Source organism: Phasianus colchicus, chromosome 1 (assembly GCF_987193195.1).
Source record: "Phasianus colchicus chromosome 1, bPhaCol1.hap1.1, whole genome shotgun sequence".
Taxonomy (NCBI): Eukaryota; Metazoa; Chordata; class Aves; order Galliformes; family Phasianidae; genus Phasianus; species Phasianus colchicus.
Genome location: NC_143436.1, coordinates 81,832,429 through 81,859,472, shown reverse-complemented (window position 1 = coordinate 81,859,472; position 27,044 = coordinate 81,832,429). Strand labels below are relative to the sequence as shown.

Below are 27,044 nucleotides of genomic sequence, written 5' to 3'. Positions count from 1 at the left end.
CCCTGCACCCACAGGCCCAGCCCCTCACCGCCCCGCTCTCAAAGCCCCCCCAGCGGCAGACGACTCCCTCCACACCCGACCCCGCTGCCCCTGCCCTCAGCTCAGCGCCATACGACCCCCGACCCCTCACAGCCGCCTGAGCCCAGCGCGCACGGGACAGCGCCAACCGCCGCATTGGGGCGGGGCGTCGCGGAGGTTAGAAGCCTTTCCAATTGGTGAGAGCGCGTGCTCATCTTGACAGAGCACCCAATCAGATGCGGCGAAGCTCTGCCTCGCCATCCCGCTCCTTAAGCTGGTGTTCCCGCCCGCTCGCTTTGACGCTCCTATTATTGGTCCCGTTCGTCCAGCCGACCGACCGCCGAGCCAATGAGAACAGCTGTCAATCACGAGCCGCTGTCAATCACGAACCTTTTGCCCCGCCCCGTCTCTCCCTTCGGGCGGGGTGGGGTAGGGCAGGGCGGGGCGGGGCGTGAGGGCGGAGAGGGCGGGGCGGGAGCTGCGGCCGGGCGCGTAGCCTCCGTTCCCTTCGGCACAGGCTCGGTGAGCGGGCAGCGTGCGGGGCTGTCCCGTCGTCTCAGGACGGCCGCCGCCCGTCGCTCGCTGGCGAGAAAGGCGAGAAGCTCCCAGCGGCTGCGCATCCTCCGCGGGGAGAGGAGGGACCGGGGCGGCTCCAGCAGCGGGAGGAGGGCGGGGGCAGCAGAGGGAAGCGCTCCGCCCAGCGCCCGGAGGAGACACTTCTCGCCGAAGGGGTGTCGAGGGGAAGCGGGGTTGGGTGCAGTTGTGTTTTTGTAGCGCTGTCGAAACAGCCGAGCACCGAGGGCGAGAGGAGGAGAGGGATGGACCCCGCTCGGTCAGATGCTGGCTTCAATTCTCCATTGACTTGTCGCTCGTAGCCCGCTGCCAGATGTGGGTGTCTGGGCGGACCTTGTTCCATCGCTCCGCGTCTGAGCGTAAAGCTTAGTTCTGCCGCTTGTGGATCTTTCTTTTATTGTTATTGCCTGAAAGGACCCATCCCGGTAGCCTGACAAAATGAAGCCTTTGTATTTTTCGGTCAATTATACCTAATACCGATTAGTTGGTTTGGTACAAGGGGCTGAAGCGCTGCCTCGCTCGGAGGACCGTCAGGGACTGTCGCTACATGTAGCTGGATGCGTGGCGGCACATCCTATCGCCTTCCCCACGCCTTCTTCCTCGAGCTTTTTCCAAAATGAAGAAATTCAATTTTCGCAAAGTTCTGGATGGTCTGACCGCCTCCTCGCCCGGTGGCAGCGCTGGCGGTGGTGGGGCCGGCGGAGGTTCCGCGCACCCCGGAGGGACTGCGGGCGCCGCGGGGACTCCTCGGGAGGAGATCCAGGAGACGCTAACTTCGGATTATTTCCAGATCTGTAAGGTAAGGGCTGGGGATCCCTTCGGGTAGCGGTAAGGAAAGCTGCGTAGCTTTAGGGGGCTGGGGAGGGGAGGGGGTTGGGGAGGAAGAAATGGGATGCCAGTGAGCTTTTTTACCTGAGAACTGCAGTGATTGTGTAAGGACTTTGTATTGAAAGGCAGAGATGTCTGTGGTGGTGGCTGAGTAGCGGTACGTTCACTGAAATCTGGGTTCGGGGGCAAATCCAGAGTACACGCTTGGTCTCTGAACTAGCAGCGAGATTGTGGACAAAGAGCTAATCAGGTGGTACCAATATAAATAACAAGCCATCAGACATTTGAAATCCTCTATCTCTACTCCCCCTCCTCCCGGCTACCACAGAACTGCTCAGGTTAGAAAAGACCTTAAAGATCATCAAATCCAACTGCAGTCTAACCGTGCTACCATCCTCTCTTTCTTCTCCTTAAGGAAAAAGGCACAAGCTAGAAACAAAAGATGGCACAGTGATTGCTGAACGTAGCACTTTTCTTATTTGCGAGGGCTTGGGTGTCTGTTTAGGGTTTGTTTGTTTGTTTTTTAGCATTGGTGCTGAAGATTGTGATTGTATGATAGTAAACTTAATGGAACGGCATAAATATTGAAAGTTTCCAAATTTGTTTGGCATTGGCTTTTACATATTGGTTAGATCTTTCTGTGGGAATTTTCTCTCCAAATAGCATGCATAAAATATCTCTATGATTTTTATTTTTACGTCTGTTTCCTGCAACAGAGCTCTCAGTGCACAATGAAATCAGTAGAAATGACTTGGTATTTCTGACCAGCTCTGGAGTTCTAAGTAATACTTTGGTAATGAAGTACAAAAAAGAAACGAGAGATTGTATTTTTATCCTCTAGTCTTACGCTTTTATCTTTAACTTTGACATTAATTGTGTTGACTTTACTAGGAGTCCTGTTTGTGTATCTGTTAGGATGTGCAAAAACAGAATTTTTAGCTAGTGCAGTTTATGTTATTACAAGAGCTTCACCTATTCAGCATGCTTTCATTAGTCAGATACCAACTGAGTTGAAATTTAGGTTATAGCCCACTCCAGCACATCTCAATATTTGAGGAAGAAGGATGGAATATAAGCAGGCAAGGCAAAACTGTAGGAGAGTGTGTAGATCTGTCCCAGTGCAATATACAGCTTTCATAATAGCAGTTGTGGTGATTTTATTCTGTTCTCAGACACAGTGAGTGTTAAAACTCATACAGAGTTCAGGTGAAGAAAGACGAGCCCCTATCACTTAGAACAGTCAGAGAGACCTTTTGAATAGATTCTGTACCATGGGGCGTCCTGAGTCAAATTAATCTGTTGTTTAACAGTGCTAATTCATTACAGTTGTGTCTGTTTACACCAGAGCTGAATTTGACACCTTTTGCTTATGTACCCAGTAATACAACAGTTTATGAAATTCCAGATATCCAGAACAGTGATTTTCCACTTTGTCCCTTCAGTAGGAAAATGATGCAAATAACCAAGTTATGTTGATATATCTTTAGGTCTGACATGGGAATTCTGAGTAAGGCTAAGACTCAACATAATTCTTCCTTTGATAATGTCAGAGATCTGTATTTCATGTGATAGATCTGTGGCATATTTGCAAAAATATACAATAAATCTTTCAGAAACAAAATCAATTAATTTTCTGTCTTTGTATTTCTCATCTTTGGCTTGATATTTTTTGCAAGCAGTTCTGGTAGGTTTTGACAGATCTGCTTAGAAATGTGGGTGCCCAGGAATACAGCACTTCTAGAAGATTTCAGTGGGCAGTGTTTGCCTCTTTTTTTTCAGTGAGGAGATTTAGCTGTCAGGTTGAAATGCTCTCAGCAAAGTAAATATTTGTATGGGAGCGCTTTTGGTTGCAGCAGCGCTTGCTTATGAATGCGTGGTACTGCAGAAGTCCACTCTATGGTATACAAAGCATTGGCTTCCTTTTTCAAGGTACAAAAGCGTACTAAAAGCAAACTTCCCCAAATAATCTCTGATTATGAGCTCAGGAAATACTGCAAGGTTTAGTCAGCAGGCTCTGCTTAACGAGCTGTGTTGCTGTTTAGTAACAGTATAAGCATGTCTGAGTGAACTGACAAAAACTCACAGGCCCCAGTCCTGCATTATGTACTGTGCAAGTGTACCAAAGGCAGTGGGACTGTATGCAGGCACATACACAGGCTTATTGTGCATACTACAGGGTGCACAATGTGAGCCATAATTTGTGCCTTAGTCGATATGTATTAGATTAAAAATACTGCAAAGCATACATGTAATCCAAGCTTTACCTTCCCAAAGATTTTGTGGCATAGAACTTCTGATTTTTCAGTTGTCTGTTTTCACATTAAGTTACATAAGTAATACAGGCTGCAGTTTAAGGATCTGACCAGGATCTGTCATCCTGCTGCACACAAAACTGAGTGAAGCTAATGGCAGTATTGGTTTGTTACGATCTGCACGATCATGATAGATGGATTCTGCTTGGAGTAACACCCCAAACCAATTTTTTCTTTCTTTACTAATTATTAAATCTTCATTTAGATAAGTAGTGTAAAAGCTGACTCATACATTAAGAATGAAAGGGCCTTATACTGCATTCTTTACTTAAATAAATTGCCTTTGTGAAGTTTGTAGGAGGTCTTCTTGACTAAAAACACTGATCTAAATCCTCTAGCAGCAGACTGTTTTTTTTGGTAATGCATGTTTTATTAGTAACACATCCGAAACCTGTCTCTGTTTTTGACATTTTTGAGATACTAATTACTATGGTGTCTTTTTAAGATAAAATGAAACCTTAATAGAAGTGTGCTGAATATTTCATTTTATAGAGAGATGTTCATAGTGAGTTACTTTTGCCATTTATGTTTGAATCATTATTGACAGAATATAAATGAAATATTCGTGAAAAGATTGCACGTGAAATAGCTGCAGACTTTTTTTAAGCATCATAAACTTATGTGTTGGTATCTGTAGTAGCGAATCATTGCCACCTTTTTGGAAGTATTCATGTAATATGAAATTTTGGCAGAACTGTATTTTGTGACAACTGGAAGCTGAGGTGTAAGGTCATATTGTATCTAAGGCTTCTCTTGGGATATGGGTATCCATGTGGTAAAAATACTGATTGTGATTCAAATTAATTGAATGTGTGAGATAGGAGAGTCATGCCAAAAACTAGACGCAGTCCAATAGAACATGTTAGTAAAATTTAAATTAATTTCAAGGGTGGTGGTCTTAGCTGCTTCATTTATTACTAAGGTTTATTGTTAAGGATTTCTTGAGCCATCCTGTATTTGTTTATAGCTTGTAGAAATTAAAATACAGTAGCAGGAAGAGAACTCGTATTAATACAGGAATCGAGGACAATTAGGATGTTGTAAATCATTTAAGTAGAACTTTGAGCAGAAGGGTCATAAATGGTGAAAAGAGTGATTTTCTTACTTTTGTAGGGGGTCAGTTACGATGTGGCACTGAACTTTGGGGAAAACTGACTAAACCTGAAGATGCAGATTTTGAGAACATGTGGTGTGTTTTCTTTATGCAAATGAGTCTCCTGTAAGGAACTACTTGAGCTGTTCCTCAACAGCAATCATAGAGTTGAATTTGTAGAGCAAGATGTTATTACTTTTATGGAGAGAATGTTTGAAATCAAGATCTCTGTAACTGGGTAATAAGATTTGTGCTTGACTAGAACAACAGCCTATTCCAGTGTATTTTCTTTGGCTGTAGGCAGCAGCCAGATACTCTAGAAAATATTCTAGAACCTTTAAATTAAACTTGTCACTGAATTATTACCCAAACTCTAATGTAGTTGTGACTGCCTTTAAAACTAATCAGCATCCAATCAGTAGCCAAATTTCAAAGACAGCTTCACTTTTTCAATCTACCACTAGCATTTCACTCCTCTGGGATAATGGCTGTAATAGAGACCTGTCTAGTTTTGATGAACTTCTCTATTATGTTGCGTTGTGATATTACATACAGACATTTTATTGAGATATTTCAGTTTATCATGCAAATTTACATGTATTATTTATCTGTATTTCCTATAACACGGTCCTAAATCTTAATTCATGATTTTATATGGTAATACTTTATTTTGACAGTCTATGAAGACAAACATCTAGTCCCTTTGATAGCAGTCCAGTAGATACTTAAACTGGAGGTGCAGCATGAATATGTATTTCAATGTCAATAGAAATAAGGTGAATTTCCAAATGGCAGTTTAATAACAATTGTGCAGTAGCACGCAGTTTTATTTTTGCTTATAGAGAATTACAAAAAGTTCTCTGTTACAAGCTGTCCGTAATGTTTCAGTTAGCATGAGCTAACTATTGGTTAATCTGTGTTGTCTCATTAAGAAGGTCACTCGGGGCCAAAAAAATACCAGCGTGAAGCTTTATGTTTCAGAGAAAACCCACTTTAAGTATTAAACCTTACTTGTAAGTGCTCAGAGTTCATTCTGTGGTAAATACAATATGACGTCGAGAAGGATTTTTCACACATGCTGTATTTTGGATAGAATGTTAAATCTAAACTGTAGATTCCCAGTCACGGAACCACATGATTTTAGGGTTTGGAAGGGAGCTCTGGAGATCACCTAATCCAAACCATTGCAAAAGCAGATTCCTAGAGGGGGTTATGCATGAAAATATCCAGGCGGGTTTTGAGTATCTCCGGAGAAGGAGACTCCACAACATCTCTGGGTGTAAGTGCTATAAGTGACGTTTCTGTAATTAGATGTCAGTAATCTTATTACATGTGTGATGATCGTAAAGTATTTTGCTTTTGAAAACGTTTGTAGTTATTTGAAATAGGGCTCATCAGCAGTAAAGAGCAAAGCTTATTGGAAGCTTCTTTTTAGGGAAATTTGAAGATATTAAACTACCCACAACTTTTACCTCCAGTAGTACAACTGGACAGTTGTTTTGTTTTTTTTCAAACAAAATGTCTTTATTTTCTGCATTCCTTTATTTGATCATTAGTCAAATACTAATCCTGAATGCATTAATGCAGACCTTCAGGGCCAACACATGCAATTACAGCTTCAAAACCATTTTAAGAGTTTTAAGGTTGCAAAACAAACCACTTGAAAAATTCTAATTTTCTGATGTTTGCTTGCAAATAGAGCTTTTAATTGCATTATCCCATATTTCTTCTGTAGGTCTTACTTAGTTGAACATAGTGTTTGCTGAATAGAAAGCACTTCAGTATATCTTTGTATACATAGAGTTTACCCAAGTATTAAGTTCCCCATGGGCTTTCTCAGCAGAAGTGCTCTTCACTGTACTTTTGAAAGCTTTATAAACATTAATGAATTGATCTTCACAGTATTTATCTGAGATGGACATATTGTTCTTGCTGCATGGATAGGAACCAAGGCACAGAAGGTTCCACAATGCCAGATTGCCTACTATTTGCTGTTTTGAGAGTTCAGCTCGACTTGCCTTGAGTCTGTATTTTTAGCATCCTCTTTTATACCACTTGCATCTTCCAGTTATGCCTCTCATTGTTTTCCCATTTTGTTGCAAGTACCCTGCATATCTACAGGCTAGCTTCTAGGCTGTTCTCCTTTAGATAGTCAGAAAAACTCTGAATTTCCTTCATGTCTTAGATGACTGTCGATGAAATTATGGCTTCAGACTGGACATTTGAATTGTATCCAAGATGTGTGACTATCATAACCTCAAACTGGTCAAACACAAAATGGAAACACTATTAACAACCATATGTAAAAAGTTTAATTCATGGTCCTTTGCTTGATCATTTATAAAACTAAGTGATAAGAGGATTGATAGTATTTCCTTTTCAGTTTTCCATCTCATCTGTAGCTTCCTATTCAGTACCAAATAGGCATGCTTGACTGACAATATCTTTTTTTAACAATAAAAATAACTTTGATCTGCCCATAGAACAGATCAGTCTGTGCTGTGTATGGAATGAGGCAAAAGAGATGAGAGAAAAATACAGGAGAACACTGTTTGATTAATCTCTGCAAAAAGGGGACAGATTGATGTTGCACAGATTAGCTTAGTTTGTGAATGCCCTATTTTTTCTGTTTTTTTTTTGTGTGTGTGTGTGTGTGTGTTTTTTTTTTTAACTAGCTTATTGACTGTACTAAAATGCAGTGTTCATATAAGCAGTTTATATAAATGTATTAATTTCTCAAAATATATATTAGAATTAGGATAGGAGGAAGCTAGAGGTCTATGTGATTAGAAGTGTGAGTAATGTGCATTTGTGGAGAGAAGAGAAAGCAGTATTGTTAGGTACAGATGGCTGGTAAATACACTCAAATGTAATAAGATGTTATCTTTGTACAGTGCTGTGTCCATTCCGAACAGTTCACCAGCAAAGTCTGTGGGTAGTAAAAAATAGTAGAGACAATCTGTTGCCTGTAGCTAAGGTCAAAGTCTGAAGAGGTACGCTTTTTATGGTTCTGTTGGAGTTAAATTGTATACAGAACTGGAGGGAAAAAAAAAGAAATGACCCTTAATATTTAGGGGTTTGAGTTAATTGGTGTGTGTAGTCAAGAATAGCCCTGTTGAATTCATTGGGATATTGTGTCGGTATAGGTACATATGAGAACATGTTTTTGTTGCAGAATTTGATTCAAATCAATTAAACATTGTTGCTTATGTTTTATAAAAACATCTGCAATGTAAGAAAGTTAGTTAATGTTGTGAAGTCAAACACTCAGAAGTCCAGGATCGTTATTCAGCTACTGTAGAAATACAATGGGTGTATCTTTGTGTTACAACTGAGTCTTTATTGCATCTTATTTTCTTGAAGTGTCTGTTCCTATCTTCTATCAGATTTGGTTTGAGCAGTACGCAGCGTATGGGACAGATGGATGGATGCTTTTAAGTTCTTTACAGAGAGAGTGGTGAGGTGCTGGAACAGGATGTCCAGAGAGGTTGTGGATTCCCTGTCCCTGGAGGTGTTCAAGGCCAGGTTGGATGGGGCTCTGGGCAGGCTGGTCTAGTATTAAATGGGGAGGTTGATGGCCCTGCATGTGGCAGGGGGGTTGGAGATTCATGACCCTTGAGGTCCCTTCTAACTCCTGCCATTCTGTGGTTCTGTGATTTGTATTCTTTGCCACAGTTCCTGTGAGAAAATTTCCCTGTTATCCACTGAATATTGCATAAAGTCATACATAGTGAACTCTGATGTCTGCTCTATACAACCCAGTCCATCTATTGCATTTTTCAAGGACAGGAATGTGCTTTCAGTTTCAGCTACCCAGCATCAGATTTATTGCAGGAGTATCCCATTGTAGCTGCAGATAATAGGTCTGAAGAAACCTAGTTCATTCATTGCTTCTCCTCCTTTATATTTTACTTGCTCACTGAATGAGGCAAAGGCAGGAATACTGACACGTGATTATGTAAACAGTGATCTGATCTTTAAGGTCTTTGGATATAGTGTGTATTCCTTTGTGCCCACTAGCCATCCCCTTGGTACCATCTTGGTCAGTACTGGGGGGAACACTAACATTCAGGATTTGCTGTATTTCACTGCTGTGAGGGAGCAAAAAGCAGCCACCAAGTACCTCGGTTTCATTCAGAATGTATCTCCCTCATCTGATGGGAGATGAGCTGCTGGCCAGTAACTCCAGATTAAATTCTAAATTCAGATAAAACATACAGTGTGCAAAGAAGGTAGGAAGATTAATTATGAATTATTAATAAAAAGTAAGCACAATTGGAAATACTAGTAATTAAAGCTGGTTTCCCCCTTAGCAGGTAGGCCAAACTGTGCTTTGAAATCATTGGATTTGTTTTTAGTTTTATTTTACCTTAAAGCCAAAGCTAAGTTTATTAAAGTTCATGGCATTTATCTATTTTGCACTACAGCTGAAAGAAGGTTCTTCTATAAACAACTGACATCCTATTTCTTGACAGTTTCACTAGCAAGAATGGGAAGCCTCTTATAGCATATTTACTGAACAATGAATGCAATTTCTTCTTTACGTTTTCCATTTGCCTCCCTTTTTGCATATTTGTCTTGCAGGTTTTAAACTCAAGAGTCCTCTAGAAGGAATGGGAAGAGGTGAAATCTTTTGGCATACGATGCCTTCTCTTGAAATTAGCATTTCTTTAAAGAGAATACCTACCTTGGGTTGAGTATATTCTTTTTATAATGTAACTCAGTTCAGTGGTAGATGTGGCAAGATGGTGTAGTTGTGAGGAGGTTTGCCATAGGACACTCATTTAAATATATCAAAAAAGTAAGACTAAAATTTGGCCCCTCTGGTTTGAGCAGCAGGGCAGGGTGGAACAGGCAATCTGTTGGGTTCCCTCCCACCCTCACTTTTGTTATGAAGTGGGAATAATATATTTTGGGGATTGATGTGGATTTTTTCTGTCTGATTTATATCCTTTTTCCATTTTTGACATACCATATTTTAGGGAACAGTCATGGAGATAACACTTTCTGAAATTCAGAAGGCCTTTTTTTCCCCTTAAGATAACTGTATCAATATAAATCCTATGTGAATAGGACTGTTCTGATCTGATAGAGTTTAATATCCAGTTTGCAGAACTGAAGATGACGGTGAAAAATGACATTTCTGAAGTTTCTTCAGAGAATTTTGTAATGAGAAGAGCAACTTCAGTGAAAATTGTAAATTTTTTTTTTTTTTTTTGTTATTTTATTTTTTGAAGTAATTATTTGGTAGATGCATTTGGATGTGCTTTCTTTTTTGGGGCCAAGCAGTGTCTTTTTGAGCCTGCTGATATTGTCTGTCTTCACAGCATCCTACTGTGACAAGTTTCAGAAGTTCATTAACTACTGTGTAAGAAAGCATTTATTTTTTTTTCGATTTTAAACTAATCTTTTACTTGTTTTGTGTGGCTCTCTGGACATCATGCAGAAGGAGTTTTGAAGGGGGCAGAGTTCATCTCGCTCTCTTCCACTACTTAGGGAGCTTGCTGGGCCTCAATCATGGGGTGGTGAGCAATTGCTTGTGCATCACTTGTTATATAAATATATATGTGAAAATATATATATATATAGTCATAACTATCCTTTTTCTCTATCTTAGTAAATAGTTAATCTCAACCCACGAGTTCTACTTTTGTTTTTCCAATTCTCTCCTGCATCCCACTGGGAAGGGGGGGGGAGTAAATGAACAACTGTGTGGTACTTAACCACCTACTGGGTTAAACCACAAGATTTGATGAGGTTAGATTTTAAGAAAAATTATTCCCTTGAAAAATGAAAATTTAGCTAATGAAATCGTGTTTCTTTTGGATTGGAAGCCTACTAACATCTTGTCCTGTGTCTGTCTTTTGTAAGTGGAGAATACTGTCACAAATCAGAGAATCTAGGCACAGAAGCATAGAAAGGAAGGATGTCGTTGTGTGAGGATATAATGCATGACAACACATCTTCATGAGCATCCATCACCCATCTCACCACTATAACTCAATGAAAGGTTTAATTGTTGACCTTTTTGAATATTTCATACATTGCTGAGTAAGAAGCTATGCAAGTTTCTGTTAAAACTTCTTTCCCTGCTTCACAGATACAGCGTTTGCTTCAGTGAGGCTTCTGTATTGGCATGTTGACCACAATTTGGAAATAGATTTTACATCCTGAGTCACAGGCTTAGACTACATAGTTCAATTTAAACAAGTACACATCTCTTCAAAAATTATTTAGCTAAGTAAATCAATTTTGCTGTCAAATATTATGCAGAGGAGGATATCTGCAAAATATCAGTCATGCATTTTATGTTTATGCAAACCAGCAGGAACAGTTTTTCTTTATTACTCCACTGGTACAGTTTAAAACAAATTTTAGTCCTGTATTTTCTGGAGTTATTTAGAAAAGAACAAAATCACCTTGAAAAAATAATGACTTTGCAGGCTAATATAAATTACCATGTAACAAAAGTTAAGAAAAACTTCTAATTCTGAAAAGCCAAGTTATACACTATGAAATAACTGTACTGGATACTGAATATTACTGCTACTGAGATATTCTCTTTCCAGCTACTGAAAAACATACTGTTATGTTCTGTACAGCAAAAGTGTTTGTTGGTAGAATGCTGGCAAGTCCAAATAATAAACGAATATAGGAAATTTAACTAAATTTATTTTATATATTTATGTATATATATGTATATATATATATATTTGGAATTCACTGAAAGAATATTTGCTTGAAATGATTTTAATCAAATTTAAAATAGTGTGACAAAACTACCTAAATAGAGGATTTAAACTGAAATCATAGCTACATTTGTAGTTGTTTTGTTTCTGATAAAATGTTTCAAATATTGTATATAAACTGCATGTCCTAGGGAGCACAGTCTGCCTCTAGAAACTATGTGCCAAAAAGGAGACATAGAAGAAATCTGGATAATGTGGAGAAAAGCAATCCTGGCTCTGTCTGCTGCCTGCTTTTTTGCTCCCTTGTTTCAGCACCTTCTTTTAAGATGTTTGTGGTAGGTAGGTCCTGTATTTATGAGATCACAGGCTGGTACTTTAGGATACTTTCTTCAGGTTTTGTCTGCTATCGGGATAGCTTTGTTTTGAGGGAAAAAAACCTACTTTGTTTTGCATTTTCTACTGACTATTGAAAGTTTTGGTCAGTATTGTTAATCCTCTACAGTGCACAGATTAAGTTGGAATTTTGCCTCATCCTAACATCAGGTTTGTAACTTTTCCCTCTTCTTCATCTCTGTTAGTAGATGCTGTGAGGAAGCCCAGACACAGTTCTAGAATTGTTTTTTCCCCATAAGATTTATCAGTACGTAACTGAAAAATCTACTGTCAAGTGATAGTTTCCCGTGTCTTTTTTTCTCACAGTCCTTGCAAATAGAAGCGTTGGGCTAAATCTAAGGAGAAGAGGCTGGGAAACTGAAGTTTGACAGGTTATTACTCCTCTGCTTAATAGGCCTGATCTTTATAATCACCTTTGAGACTGCTCTAATTCACGTTAAAATCTCGATCATAAAGGCATTTTGTTCCATTTTAACTGTGTACGTTATAGCTTTGTTTTTCTTCCGAACTGTTTTTATCCTTTATTTGAAGCCATAATCAGTATGAATATTTTACTTGAAAGTTGTCATTTATGTGGAGAATCAGTGAACTTCAACTGTATTTTTTTTCTTCTACAAATTGAATAATTTTGCCTTCACCAGAATTTCCAGGTTAGAATAGGTACAAATCTTCCAATTTGAAAAAAGGCTGCAAAATGGAAGTAGCAGTTCTGAATCAATCCCAGAGTTTAAAAATTCAGCTATGATCCTGGAGAGATGTATATGTCTGTGCTTTTAAAACATAGTTCTACAAAACAGGACCCGGATAAATTAAAAGTCTGACTATGTAGATTGCAGAAACATTGAAAACACACACGTGAAATGATGGTAAACACACAGGCAAGAATGAACATAAAGCTTGAAAAATATTGATCTTTACACTCCTAGATCTAAGAAGCAATGCTGTAAGCTCCGGTCAGAATTAAATATCAGAAATAGAGAGATTTTTTAAAAAAATTAATAAAATCTTTTCTAGAATATAAGTATTTTTCTTGTAGAGAAGAACATTTATTCACAGGAGGAAAGAAGTATTGCATATAATAGAAAATGAGTAATGAAGTTAGGTCAAACATTAGATACACTGGAAAATATATTTCATAATTCCCGATGATTTGGTGACATGAGAGAGAAAAGCATTTTTACAGTATATGTAAGTCTAGAACCAGCTCAGGTGTCAAATATCAAATTATTTATTCTGAGTAATTCTACCACTTGAGAAGATGAGAAGGTTAAAAAAAAAAAAAACACCAAAAAAACTACACAAAAAAGAAAACCACACAATGCAAAAAAGATACAGAGTTGTGGAGACCTTTGAGAAATGTCTACATTAACATAAAAAGTGAGTTATGATTCTACAGCTTACTGAACTAGCATGTGTTTATAGATTTTTGCAGTCTAGATACTAGTAATTTGAATTGTTTTAAGACATCCCTTATCAGCAATAAGTAAAACATGAGATGAGTAAGATTTCTCTTAAGGAAGTGTTTATTTGACAAAAAAAGATGCATGTAGTTGTTCCCAAGCTACTTGTGAACATCACTTCAAGTGCTTCCAGCTGAACAAAAGAAAACAGTTGTAGTTATAAAGCTGTAGACATCATCAACTGCCTTTTACTCATCAGGTCTGCAATTTGGGAAGCTCTTGTAGAAGTTGTTCCATAAGATCTATTGAATGGTTCAGCTAACACAATTCATGAACATAACACAATTCATAATCTTAAGAAGATAAAATATCTGAAAAAAGTTGAATTCTGCTCACTCCAGAAACCTTTTCAATCCCAAGCATGCATTTAAAAAAAAGAATTATTTGTTATCAAAATTTAGAATAATATAATTCTATGGGATAGAATTAAGGGTTGGAAAAGAACTCCAAGATCATCCAGTCCAACTGTCCATCACTACCAATATTTTCCCACTAAACCACGTTCTCTTAGTACAATATCTAACACTTTTTTTTAACACTTACAGGGATGGTGACTCAACCACCTCCCTGGGCAGCCCTTTCCAGCATCTGACTGCTCTTTCAAAGAAGGAATTTTTCCTAATATCCAATCTGAATCTCCCCTGGAGCAAATCGAGGCCATTTCCTCTGGTCCTGTCGCTACTCATTCAGAAGAGGCCAACCCCTACCTCGCCACCACCTGCTTTCAGGGAGTCGTAAAGAGTGATAAGATCTCCCCGAGCCTCTTCTTCTCCACACTAACAATCCCAGCTCCCTCAGTTCCCCATGAGACTTGTGCTCCAGACCCGTCACCAGCTTTGTTGCCCTTCTCTGGACATGCTCCAGGGCCTCAATGTCTTTATTGTAGTGGGGGGCCCAAACCTGAACACTGTACTTGAGGTATTATTAGGTAAACAGTCACACTCACTACAATTATTTTATTATTATTATTGTTATTTGTATTTTCTAGTCTAGCCTTTTTATTTTCAGTCTTTTTCTGTGTGTGTGTTGGACTTTTCTATCATGAGATTGTTTCTGATAAGAATCAGGCGAGTCATACTGGTCATAACTTCCAGTTCTAACTGGAAGTTATGACCAGTATGATAATTTAAAATATTATTTGAGGAAGTCTTCAAACCTAAGGATGCATTGCATCTCTGAAAAATCAGAATTACAAGCATAGTATTTCAAATAAAGATTAAGAAAGGATGAGTGATTCAGCTGTTCATTTTGAGAACATCTTCTCTGGCGTTTTTGTTTTGTTTTTTTCTTTTAATTGATATGAAGGATTTTTCCTTCATAGACTCAATTCAGTTTATTGATTTATTAAATGTCTTCCTCTGGATAAGTTCCTTTTTTGTCCTCTGTGGCTGTTCTGATCAAACTGAAACTGTTTGTTTGTTTGTTACAGCATTGTAAAATCATATTAAATGTCTTTTTTTTTAATTTAGAGTTATAGCTGCCTTCCATTTTGAGGTTGTCTTTCCATATACAGTTGTACATTGGTATATACTTTATAATCTACATTGTTAAAACAAAAACATAAAATATCCAAGTAAAGAGCAAATGTAGAAATTAACATGAATGAAATTCACCTTTGTATTTAGAACAACGTATCTTTTACAATGCTTCTGTGGAAATGTATTGCAAATAATACAACATAAAGCAAAATCATAGAATCACAGAACTATAGAATGGTTTGGGTTGGAAGAGGCCTTTAAGATCATCTAGTTCCAAGCTCCTGCTGTACGCAGGGGCACCTCCTCTAGACCAGGTTGCTCAAAGGCCCATCCAGCCTGGCCTTGAATGCTTCTAGGGAGGGGGGCATCCACAGCCTCTCTGGGCAACCTGTTCCAGTGTCTCATCACCCTCACAGTAAAGAATTTCTTTCTAATGTCTAGTCTAAATCTACCCTCTTCCAGTTTAGAGCCATTTCCCCTCATCCTGTTGCTAACTTTCCTTATAAATGGTCCCTCTCCCGCTTTTCTGTAGGCCTCCTTCAGGTACTGGAAGGCTGCTAGTAATGTCTTCCTGGACCCTTCTCTTCTTCATGCTGAAGAGCCCCAGCTCTTTCAGCCTGTCCTCACGGGGAAGGTGCTCCATCCCTCTGATCATCTTTGTGGCCCTCCTCTGGCCCTACTCCAACAGCTCCATGTCCTTGTGTTGGGACCTCCAAAATTGCACATGGTTCTCCAGGTGGGGTCTCACAAGAGCAGAGTAGAGGGGCAGAATTACTTCCTCATTCTGCCGGTCACATTTCTCTTCATTCCATCCAGGTTTCCATTGGCCTTCTGAGCTGCAACCACACATAATTGGCTCACGTTGAGTCTTTATCAACTGACAGTGTTGATTACAAAAATGTAAATTCTTTTCCTGTACCTGTAACATAGAACATACATGCTGTTGTTTGCAGTTCTGACTTTGACATTTCACTGACTTTGGTATTTTGTTCTGTTTCAGACGGTTCGTCATGGTTTTCCTTATCTACCCACTGCCTTAGCTTTTGACCCAGTTCAGAAAATTCTGGCAATTGGAACAAGAACAGGAGCCATACGAATGTATCCTTTCTTATTCAGAATGTACACAATGTCTCTGTATTTGTAACTCAGTGACATGAATCGTCTTTACATCTAGGAGCACTCAGGTAAGGGTACAGTTTATGGTGTTATGCTATGCCTCATTTTGTTTTACTTTATTGACTGGAAAAGGATTTGCTGTTGAGGAATTACCTTTAGCTTCTTCAGGTGTCTGAAGGAAAAATTTTGAATCAGTTTTTGATGTATGTATGGTGTATATTGGTACATAAAGCAGAATTAATTTTTTGTTCTGCTGCAAGTAAAGAGATTTTTCAGTATGTGAAGTTAGACTACAGTGTGGTGATGAGCAAAGTGGGAATTTTAAACTGGCAGTAAATAAGTTAACTGTTGCAATGCAGCCAGCTGAAAAATCCTCACTGGAAATAAGTATGTTTGAAATACTGTTTAGACCTTTCTAAGCTAATGATGGAAAAAAGATGATTTTAGGGCATAATTCTTCTCTTCTTGGAGAAGATGTTTCAGGGAGGTAAGGTTAAGCAATCTAAAAGTAGCTGTTTCTCTTCGTTAATTATGGAGGTGCATTAGTGACAGAACCTTACATATGTTTTTATACTGCAGGAATTTTAAAGTTAGCTGTCTAAACAGAACAGACTGAACATAAATGAAATGAAAATTTGAACAAATTTTGTTTTAGAAAAATATGAAGAGAATATTTAAATGTGTCTTTCAAAATGTTTATCTTAATATATATATATTTAATTTTTCTTGGTTCAAATGTATTCCAGTTTGGTGAAACTGCATATAATTTAAGAAAAAAATAGAGGAAAGAATATTACAGGAAGCTTTAAGATTTACAGGATACAGAAGTAGTAAGCCAATACTTTTTACAGCCTCTTGCAGCTAAACAAATTCTGGGGTTGAATGTAGGGGGCAAAGCTGTATAAAATAGCAATTAAAGTAATGTACTGTTATGATTTTACCCAGCAGGCAGCTAAGCAACACACGGCTGTTCACTCATACCAAGTACTATGAAGAAAATCAACTCTGTCCAGCTGAAACCAGGACAGTTACAATCTAATGAAAAATTATTGCATGGGGAACCATTCCGTGCCCCTTGTAACATGACTAAAACTTTAATTTCCTCCATTTTTAGGAACTCTTGTTCTGAACAGTTGTGTATTCATAAACCTCATTTTCTTTCCCCAAGACTCAACTAAACCAGTTATGTAAGAAACTTTGCTTTGATGATTCTACTCTTAATATTTTCTTGCATGAAGTAGATTAAATATATTCCATTCAGAGTAATTGAATTTATGCGCTTCTGGGAAAGTTCAAGTCTAGTATCCATGCATTCTTCTGAGAGTTAGAAACATCAGAGAGCTGGAGCCTTTTATCTGGAAGGTTCATTGATACCTTCTATAAGCAGGGAGACTGGGAATTTCATAGGCGGTGCAGGTATTGTAGAATGAAAGTCTTGCAGAAAATTGACTTCTAAGCCCACTGCTTCTTTCCGTCTCAGCAATCTGGCAGATGTAAGAGTGAGTTGCTACTGACTAGGCATCCAATACCTATGTAAATCTCTCAAGAAAAAAATGTGAGTGCGGAGCCCAAATTATATTTTTGTGCAGAATTAAGTTAAATCTGTAGGTCACTTGTCACAGGAATGGAACATAAAGTGGAAAACAAGCTGTGTCCCTCACCTCGTATAAAACTCTGTGTGAATTATCTATGTAAATTGATTATAAAGGGTTAGAGGAAGAAGGAAGAATATTTTTCAAAGTACCTTCTCCTTTAATGTCTCTTCTCCAGTTTTGCTAGCAAAAGCCTACTTCCTTTATGGAAAATTTTCTAGGAACTGAATCAAACATTGGTATCAAGATTATCGGACAATTTGATTTTTTTAAAGAGAGATGCCATCTCATAACATAAATGCCTTATGGCTTTGGCACACAGAGCCTGGTTTGCTTAATTGAGCATTGAGTCAATGAGAGCAATGCTTAGAAAACAGATGGTACCGTTAAAAGGATTACTTTTTTTTCATTTTTTAACTGAGACTTCTCAACTTCACTCTCAAAGCTTTACAGAACATTCTGTGTAAAAAACCTAGTTATGGACTAATAAGTTTGCCTGTGTACGTAGCAAAGAAGAGTGATGAGTGAAACAGCCTGGGACTATCCACTGAACACTGCTTGTTTAAGCCAATCATGTTGTAGCCATTTTTAACTGTTGCAGGCAATAGGATTCAAGCGAAGATGTGTTTAGTATTAATTCTGAAAATACAATTTATAATGGATTTTTTTTAAAGCAAACTAAAAGTAGTTCATATTTTAATGACTCTCAGTCTTCCACAGTATCCTGTAAAAGCAGTTTTTAATAGAGCAGCATAATTTCATTCTGCAATGAACATATTACATAACAGAATGCTAGAATTTGTTCTCATTCATTGTACTGTAGCAGTGAAGCTGGTGCTTCTAACCAGTATTGTGGATGGTGCAAAAGAATGTTTGGCTACCACTGCAAAAATGCAACCATTTTATTTGTTTGTGTGTTAGTACCAAAACGACCCAATTTGGATCAAATTGCTTTGTGCTATGCAGCACAAAGGTATAGCAAGACAGAATTTATGTTTAGTATTCATGTAATGATGTAGAACAAGTTTTCCTGTGACCAGTGCAAGTGACATAATGGTACACTTGCTTCCCTGTCTTTCTGAAAGGTTCACAAAGTGATGGGATATCTAGTGATTGTAAGCTTACAAGTTGAAAAAGCAAAGCAGTTTCCAACGAAAAATGAAGCACATATAATAGCGTTGAAAATAAGGATTTAACATTACACCTTTAGGTGATCGTTTCAAACAATTGAGCAGCATGACTGAAATAGTCTGTTCTAAATTGGCCTGAAATAGACTATTATCCATAAATTTCCATTACAATACAGAGATAAATGAAAGTTCACTTTGGAATGAGTGTCAATTTGCCTTCTAGATTTCTTTTCAAGCTGCTCTAGCAGCTGTGTCTTCTATAGCAATGGGAATTGCTGTTGCTATGCTCTAGTGATGCTAGTGGTCCCTGTGGGATTCTCAAGAAACTTCAGACAACTGTAGCTTTTACCTACATCGGTGTCTGATGGGTGCTGATCCTCACAAAACAGCTGTGCTTCATCCTCAGAATGAGTGCACGTTAAATCAGTGATGAATGAGTGTCTTCCTGTTACTGACACTGAATTACAAAACCTACAAATAAAGGGCAAAATACTCACTCTAGAAACAATTGCTTTGTCATCTGGTCATCTTTATCCTTCATCCCTGTTCTCAGCACTCATACTTAGATCATGTTTTGTTACTGCTCTCCCTGTACTATCCTTGCTTGAGGCAAACGTGTTCAGATGAAGAAGGGTTATGAAATTGAATTCCTTTTCTTATTATCTTCATATGGTTTTTCTTTAGTCCTACTCTGGAAGACCTTCTGACATTACACACAGTAAAACAAAGTGTACTGTCTCTAATCTATCAGAGAAGGCATATCACTATACAGGGAGTGAGACAAATTAAGAAAATTGATCAGATTGAAGTCTCTTCCTCATTTCTGGGGAAAAGAAGGCTAAGGGTTTATCACGTATCTGAATGAATAGATTAAAATCAGCGATAGAAGTAAGTAATTATTCCAATATCATATCTGAAGAAGTGACATGTTGCTTTCCTGTTTCATTATGTGTATTCCTACATTGCTATTTAATGAACTCACGAATGCTTGCTAAAATTCATTATGGATATTTTATTTTGTGGATTCACTGTGTCTTTTCACTTTGACTTCTTCCATCAAATCAGTGATATGCCAGTATAGCCGTCTACTACAGGCATATAATTATCTACGCATTATTGTATTGAGTCACTGATTATTTTGTGGCCAGCTGCAGTAATAAAACTCTACATGTAGACCATTCCATAGTTATTATCATCTTTGCTTATAAAGAAATGAGGGAAAATTTAAAATCCAGTATAAGGATATCTACTGTGTCCAGAGTGGCCTCCAGACCATGAAAAGCTTATCTATCATCGTACTGGCTTACACTTGATAATACATCTTTGGACACATTTCTACTATTTTCTATTGTTCTGGATAATAGTTATTCTTAAGACTGACAGGATTCATGTTGTTGTGGGTGGTGGTCATGGAGCATGCTAATCTTCATTTTAACTGTTTGTGACTTGAGAAACAAAAGCAAGTAATCTACAGCACTTGCAAGGCCTTTCTAGTAGTGGCAATATTGCAGTGTCATCTGGTAATGTGGTAGTCATTCTATACCTAAGCAAACAAAATTATTCCCACTCACTAACACATAAATGTGGAGTTATTGCTCTGCCTCCACCTTTTGCATATGTGCACAGTCCTGACACTTTCCTTGATCTGACTCTAGTGTTGAGCAGATCTTTCCAAAAGTACTCAATTAACATGGTGAAATACTGTTTCTGTTTTGCTGTGCTATTTTCCTGATAGATTAGATTATGAAATGTATTAGTGGTGCTTGTCAGGGTGAAACTGTAAAGAAGCTGAAAAGAGTGTATTTTTGGGTCTGAGAGGGGGAAAATAAAGGATAGTCTTTTTTTTTTTTTCCCTTGTATTTAAAAAATCTCTGTGTGAAGCCATTTGCAAATCAGAACAAAATATCTGCAGGATCTGTTCAAGAGCGATTCTGCTTTTGGAAAGTATTTGGATAATTTTTCTAGCCTATTTTGTGTGCTTTTCCACATGCTTTGAAAGCAAGGGTAATTTTGGAATGTCAAATGTGATACAGCAATACTTATTTTAATAGGTATGTCTTGTAGAAAATAAAGCTAACTTCAACACTATCTCATTTGTCTCCATTAAACAGCCAAAAGTCATATATCTGATGCCAGAGTTTCCATCCCAAGTAAAGAGGAAGGTGAAATCTAAACCTAAGACAGCTCTTCTGAACACCATGCATCTTCAGCAGCTTTTGTACACAGACATTGTTACATGGAAGTACAACTGGGGCTGTTTGTGTGCTGTAGAGAAAATGAAAAAGAACAAATGGCACTAATTAAATCATCACCCATAGAATTCTGTAGAGGCATGGAATTTTACAGTTAAAGGAAGTATGGCAAAGAATGTTTGATGTCAAGTTGATCAAGATGGATATATTTAAAAGAAAATACAAGAATATAATGTAAAGTTTTGGTCTATTAGAACAGTAGCATAAAATCTAAATATAAAATGTGGCAGATTTACTCTCACTACAATTGTTGTCTCTAAACAAGGTTTCAGTAGATCTTTATCCTTAAAATAAGCTGGCTGTGTTCTTTGTTGTTTACTCTATGTGATTTATTGGGCAGATGGAATGGGGGAAGCACAGACAAGATCATAAAGCTAAAGTTCTAGCGTTTGATTTGGAAGAGTCATTGATGTGTTTTATCTTTATCTCATTGTGGAATATATTTGGAATTTTTCCAGAGTGCTTAAGTAGAGCAGGAGCACAAACTTCACAGACAGCCAATATTCTAAACATAAGTTTTTCTGAAAATCTCACTCATAATCAAGAAATACATATGTCTGTTTTTATATGCATGGATACCTAAATGGGTTATTGCAGAAATGAATTCATTGTTGAAAAAAAATCTAGTAAGAAAAATAAATTTTCATATATTTGGAAATGCATCTAGAAATGGGAGGAAGGTGGATGGATCTGGCAGCATTTTAGTCAGAGCTGATGAGCATCATCATCCCTTATGAGGAAAGGCTGAAGAGATCTGGGACTGTTCAGCATGGAGAAGAGAAAGAGGGGATCTAATCAATGCTTATACTATCTATAGGGCAGGAGTCAAGTGGATGGGGCCAGGCTGTCTTCAGTGGTCACAGAACAAGGGGCAATGGGCACAAATTCTAACATAGGAAATCCATCTGAATGTGTGAATAATTTTCTTTACTTTGAGGGTGACAGAACACTAGAACAGGCCATCCAGAGAGGTTGAGTCTCCTGCTCTGGAGATATTCAAAGTCTGCCTGGATACTTTTCTCTGTAACCTACTCAAGGGAACCTGCTTCAGCAGGGGAATTGGACTAGATGATCTTCAGAGGTCCTTTCCAACCCCTAGAGTTGTGTCATTTTGTGACTGCATTTATGAACGCTGCCTGAAAGAAACACTTTCTGGATGTTTGTTTCAGGGATTTAATAAGAAAAATATATATACCACGAATTTTTGCCTAATGGTGATAGGCAGCTATCTCGGAGAAGTGATATGTCTTAATTAGATCTTGTGCTATATGGCTTTTTACATTTTCCTACCTGTTCTGTTCAGATGTTTCTCTCATTAGCAGAAATATTGTCTTGCAGAGGACATAATGCACATCAATCTGATCTCCCTTCCCATCTGCTAATTGTCTTCTTAGACAGATACACATGACCTAAATTTAGCAAACATCCTTTAAACACAGAATGGTTGAATGCTCCTTTGATCAGCGTGGGTCGGCCCTCCCAGCTTTGACCTCTCCCAGCCTCTTGTGTACTCTTTAATGAACCAATGAGATGTGTGGTAGAAGTATACTTAGATTTGAGTAAATTCCTGTAGTAGGCACGCACCTTAGTTGAGACTAGGTAGTTCTCAACTACGTAGTGTCTTGGAAGTCAATGATTAGAATTTACATCCTGGTGTTTTAAAATAATTATTTTCTTTTGTTTGTTTTTCTCATTCTTTACTCCATTTAAGGTCTCAGCTTCAGACAATTTATTATCTCAGATGTGAGTTCTACTTCCAGTTAGATTATAACAGTAGTGCTTTCTTGTTCATGCCAGTTTCATTAATCTCAGTTTTGCAGAGTTTGATACTTTAAGTTAAATGCTTAAAATGTAGTGACTAACACATTACATCAATAGTTTATTTGTTGAGGAACTTAATTTAAATTCATGATTAGGATAAGGAGGTCTCCTATATTCCTTATACAGACCTCAAATATTCCCTAGTCAGTAGATTATTTGCATAGCTTTAATACCAATTAATTTTATCTTATGAGGCACGTTTGTGAGAGGGGCATCATTTTGAATTGCAATTATATAGTCTCTTAGGTAAAAACTAAAACAAAACTGAACTTAGATTTTGGTCATTTTTAAATAGAAGAGGAAGTACTGGAGTGGAAAGAGTTCAGGTGCCAGTCATGAAGCCAGGCAGGAAGGTAATGCTTATTTCCCTATAACATATTGATAAGGGTGTCCTGGAAGATAAGAGTGACTGCAAGGTGATACAGAGAAGAGATTCTTTGCCTATGTTTGATTCAGCTCTTTAGAGTTTACTGGAGGAGCTAATACATAAATAGGGCATAAATAACACTATTGGTTTTTGTTTGTTTGTTTGCTTTAGTATTTTGAGTGGTATCTAAGGGGTACTAATTGAGCTACTAATCTTAGAATAAGTTAAAAGTTGCATGTGTCAGCATTTTTCCACAATATTGTAGAGCAAAAATGATTTGACAAATTCAAATGATTCTTTCAAATTTTCATCATGTACTTCTCTTCCCTGTCCTTTCTGCAAAGTTTGAGGAATGTTACTTCCTAATTATTCACTAAGAATGCAGAATATTTTCTTTACATCATGTTTAAAGTTATAGATTACTTGTCTGTTCTCTGATTTCAATTTACTGAGAGTTGTTTGACTTTTCCCATTCAAGGTGTGAGAGATTTTGTTTATTTACTCCCTGAAGGAGCTGAGTCATCCAATTTGAGTATGAGATAATCCTGTTAGGAAATTGTGTGTGCATTTGAGAGATACTAGTATATATTCCCAGTGATAAGATCTAGTTACAGGGAGAATTTTTACTTCCCTGATGTATGCTGGAAATATAATACAGTGCAGAGGAAGCAGTCCTGGAGGTTTCTAGAGTGTGTGGAAGATAACTTCCTTACACAGCTGGTGCAGGAGCCTACCAGGTGTGGTGCCCTGTTAGACCTGCTCTTCTGTTCTAGCAGAGAAAGACTAGTGGGAGATGAGAAGGTTGGAGACTGTCTTGGACAGAGCCTCTGTGAAATTATTCTTGGTGATGTCAGAAAGGTGACTAGCAAAACTGCTATCTTGAATTTCCACACACTTCGACCTTTTCAGGACACTTGTTGCAGGGGTCCCTTGGGGGTTGCTTTTGAAGGGTAAAGGGGTCCAGGAAGCCTGGATGATCCTCAAGAAGGAAATCTTAAGGGCAAAAGACCAGGCTGTCCCTGAGTGCCCTAAGGCGAGCCAGAGGGGAAGAAGACCGGTGTGGGTGAACCGGGAACTTTTGTTGAGACTTCGGGAGAGAGTCTGTGTCCTCTGGAAGAAAGAACGGGCTACTTGGGGAGGTTACAAGTTGCTAAGGTATGTAGGGAGGAAGTTAGAAAGACAAAAGCCCAACTGGAACTCAGGTTGGCCACTGCAGTAAAAGAGAACAAGAAATCATTTTACAAATGTATTAATGGCAAGAGAAGAACCAAGAAGAATTTCCATCTTTTACTTGATGGAGCAGGGAATGTGACCACTGAGGATAAGGAAAAGGCCTATGTTCTCAATGCCTACTTTACATCTGCCTTTAGCAGTCAGATCAGTTATTCTCATGACACTTTACGCCCTGACGTAGTAATCTGGGATGGAACACAGAACACGCTCCTGGTGATTCAGGAGGAGATGGTTAGACCAGATGGGCTCCATCCTCAGGTGCTGAGGGAGCTGGCAGGGGTGATTGCTAAGCAGATCATCTTGGGTGAGATCACACAGCACATGCATGGAATCCAGGGGATCAGGTCCAGCCAACACGGGTTCATGAAAGGCAGATCATGCTTGACCAACCTCATCTCCTTCTATGACTGGGTGACCAGACTGGTAGATGAGGAAAAGGCTGCTGATGTAGTCTACCTAGACTTCAGCAAAGCCTTTGACATGGTCTCCCACAGTTTTTTCCTGGGGAAACTGGCTGCCCATGTCCTGGACAGGTATACTCTTCTCTGGATAAAGAACTGGCCAGAGGGCCGTGCCCAGCGGGTAGTAGTTAATGGAGTTAAGTCCAGCTGGCGACCTGTTTCAAGTGGTGTCCCCCAGGGGTCGGTACTGGGGCCCATCTTGTTTAATGTCTTGATTGATGACCTAGATGAGGGGATTGAATGTACCCTCAGTAAGTTTGCAGATTACACCATGTTGGGAGGTAGTGTCAATCTGCCTGAGGGTAGGGAGGCCCTTCAGAGGGATCTGAATAGGCTGGATGTCTGGGCTGAGGTGCATGGGATGAGGTTCAACAAGGCCAAGTGCCGGGTCCTGCACTTTGGCCACAACAACCCCATGCAGCGCTATGGGCTTGGGACTGAGTGGCTGGATGGCTGTGAAGAGGAAAGGGACCTGAGGGTGTTGGTTGATGCTTGGCTGAATGTGAGCTGACAGTGTGCCCAGGTGGCCAAGAGGGCCAATGTCATCCTGGCCTGCATTAGAAATAGCGTGGCCAGTAGGAGCAGAGAGGTAATCATCCCCCTGTATTCAGCACTGGTGAGGCTGCACCTTGAGTATTGTGTTCAGTTTTGGGCCGCTCACTACACTGTGAGAAGAAAGACATTGAGGTCCTGGAATGTGTCCAGAGAAGGTTAGCGAAACTGGTGAGGGGTCTGGAGCACAGATCTTAAGAGGAGCATCTGAGGGAGCTGGGATTGTTTAGTCTGGAGAAGAAGAGGCTCAGAGGAGACCTTATTGCACTCTATAACAACCTGGAGGGAGGTTGTGATGAGGAGGGGTTTGGCCTCTTCTCCCAGGCAACAAACAGGACCCAAGGAAATGGCCGCAAGTTGTACCAGAGGAGGTTTAGGTTGGACATGAGGAAGAACTTTTTCTCTCAGAGTGGTCAGGCACTGCAATGGCTGCCCAGGGAGGTGGTGGAGTCGCCGTCTCTGGCAGTGTTCAAGAGGCGTCTGGATGAGGTGCTATGAGGTATAGTTTAGTAGCTTAGTGGTAGTAATGGTGATAAGAGAGTGGCTGGGCTAGATGATCTTGTGTGTCCTTTCTGACTGTATGATTCTATGATTAATAAGTTAATAGTGGAAGATAAATAAAACTGCTGTGTAGGACATAGCAGCACATAAAGTCTTAAGACCTGACCTAGTACATTGCTTTACTCACAAGAACAGCCTCCTGGTATTCTGTAGAATCAAAAATTTGAGTGCCTTAGCAAGATTTAAATAGAATTCAAGCATCTGTAACTGAAACTGAACTTCTAAACATCTCTGCTCAGTTTTCTGTCCCGAGAAATGCCCATTTTCTTCAGGTGCTTGAAGTGTTTTTGTAGACACTCAGAAGTTTCTTACTTTTAGAAGAGTCAAATAGCTCAGCATTTGAGAGCACTAATCAAATTAATCAACTTGACAATTCTCCAGCAACCTCTACTGAAAGATAAGATGTGGCAGACCTTCTCAGAGATAGTGTAGAAGATCAGACTGAAAATCAAATGCAGTGGTAGATTCTACTTCTGAGAGTTTGTGCTCATTATTTATCCACTAGCTTAGAAATCCAAATACTGACTTGAGATATGAGACTCTCAAATCAGTTTTTTGACCCAAAAGTTTAAACCTACATGTGCCATTATGCACAGGAACGTTTTTCCTACCATATCATTTAGACCTGTGAAGTATTTTTCACAAAGTGAAAAGGAAGTGCAATCAGGTCTTTATACGCTAATGGTTTAGTCAGGCAATTCAAAGGAGGAATCTTTTACTCCTGTGTTTAAGGATATAAATTTTATTTTAAACAGTTTTGGCAGTCTTACATTCCTAATTAAAACCATAATTGATTATCTTCCTGCTTGCCAGAAATACCTTTATAGTCCAAGTTTTAATTAAATATTTCTTATTTTTGCATTCTCTTCTTCCTTAATAGGAGAAACTAATACCGTCTACAGATCTAGCAGTGATTTGGACAGAGAAGTCTGACTTTCTGGGCAATCAAAGACTTGGGCAATCGAAGACTTAGGAAATCAAGTTATCTGACCTTTTTGCTGATTTTGAAATGAGTTAAGCTTGCATGATATTACAGAAGGTAATTTAGGTAGTTTGAAAATTTGATACTAAGGATTTTCAAGCTGCTTGAAGAATCATCAGAACCTTTTGAAAGG

At 38.8% G+C, this 27,044-nt stretch overlaps 1 protein-coding gene across 7 annotated transcripts in view; it reads left to right on the top strand.

Annotated features, from left to right (window-relative positions):
• The first annotated feature begins 493 nt into the window (after positions 1-493).
• The window catches only part of STXBP5L (syntaxin binding protein 5L), a 184,332-nt gene continuing 157,781 nt past the window's right edge, over positions 494-27,044 (top strand). For 4 of the 7 annotated variants that reach the window (XM_090150152.1, XM_031613002.2, XM_090150149.1 and 1 more), the window contains exons 1-2: positions 495-1,390; positions 15,845-15,942. In XM_090150152.1, coding sequence (XP_090006278.1) covers positions 1,208-1,390; positions 15,845-15,942 — 281 coding nt within the window. In that variant the 5' untranslated portion in view covers positions 495-1,207. Of the gene's footprint in view, positions 1,391-15,844; positions 15,943-27,044 lie in introns of all 7 variants that reach the window. The other 3 variants (XM_090150135.1, XM_090150141.1, XM_090150125.1) reach the window with 1 other exon arrangement.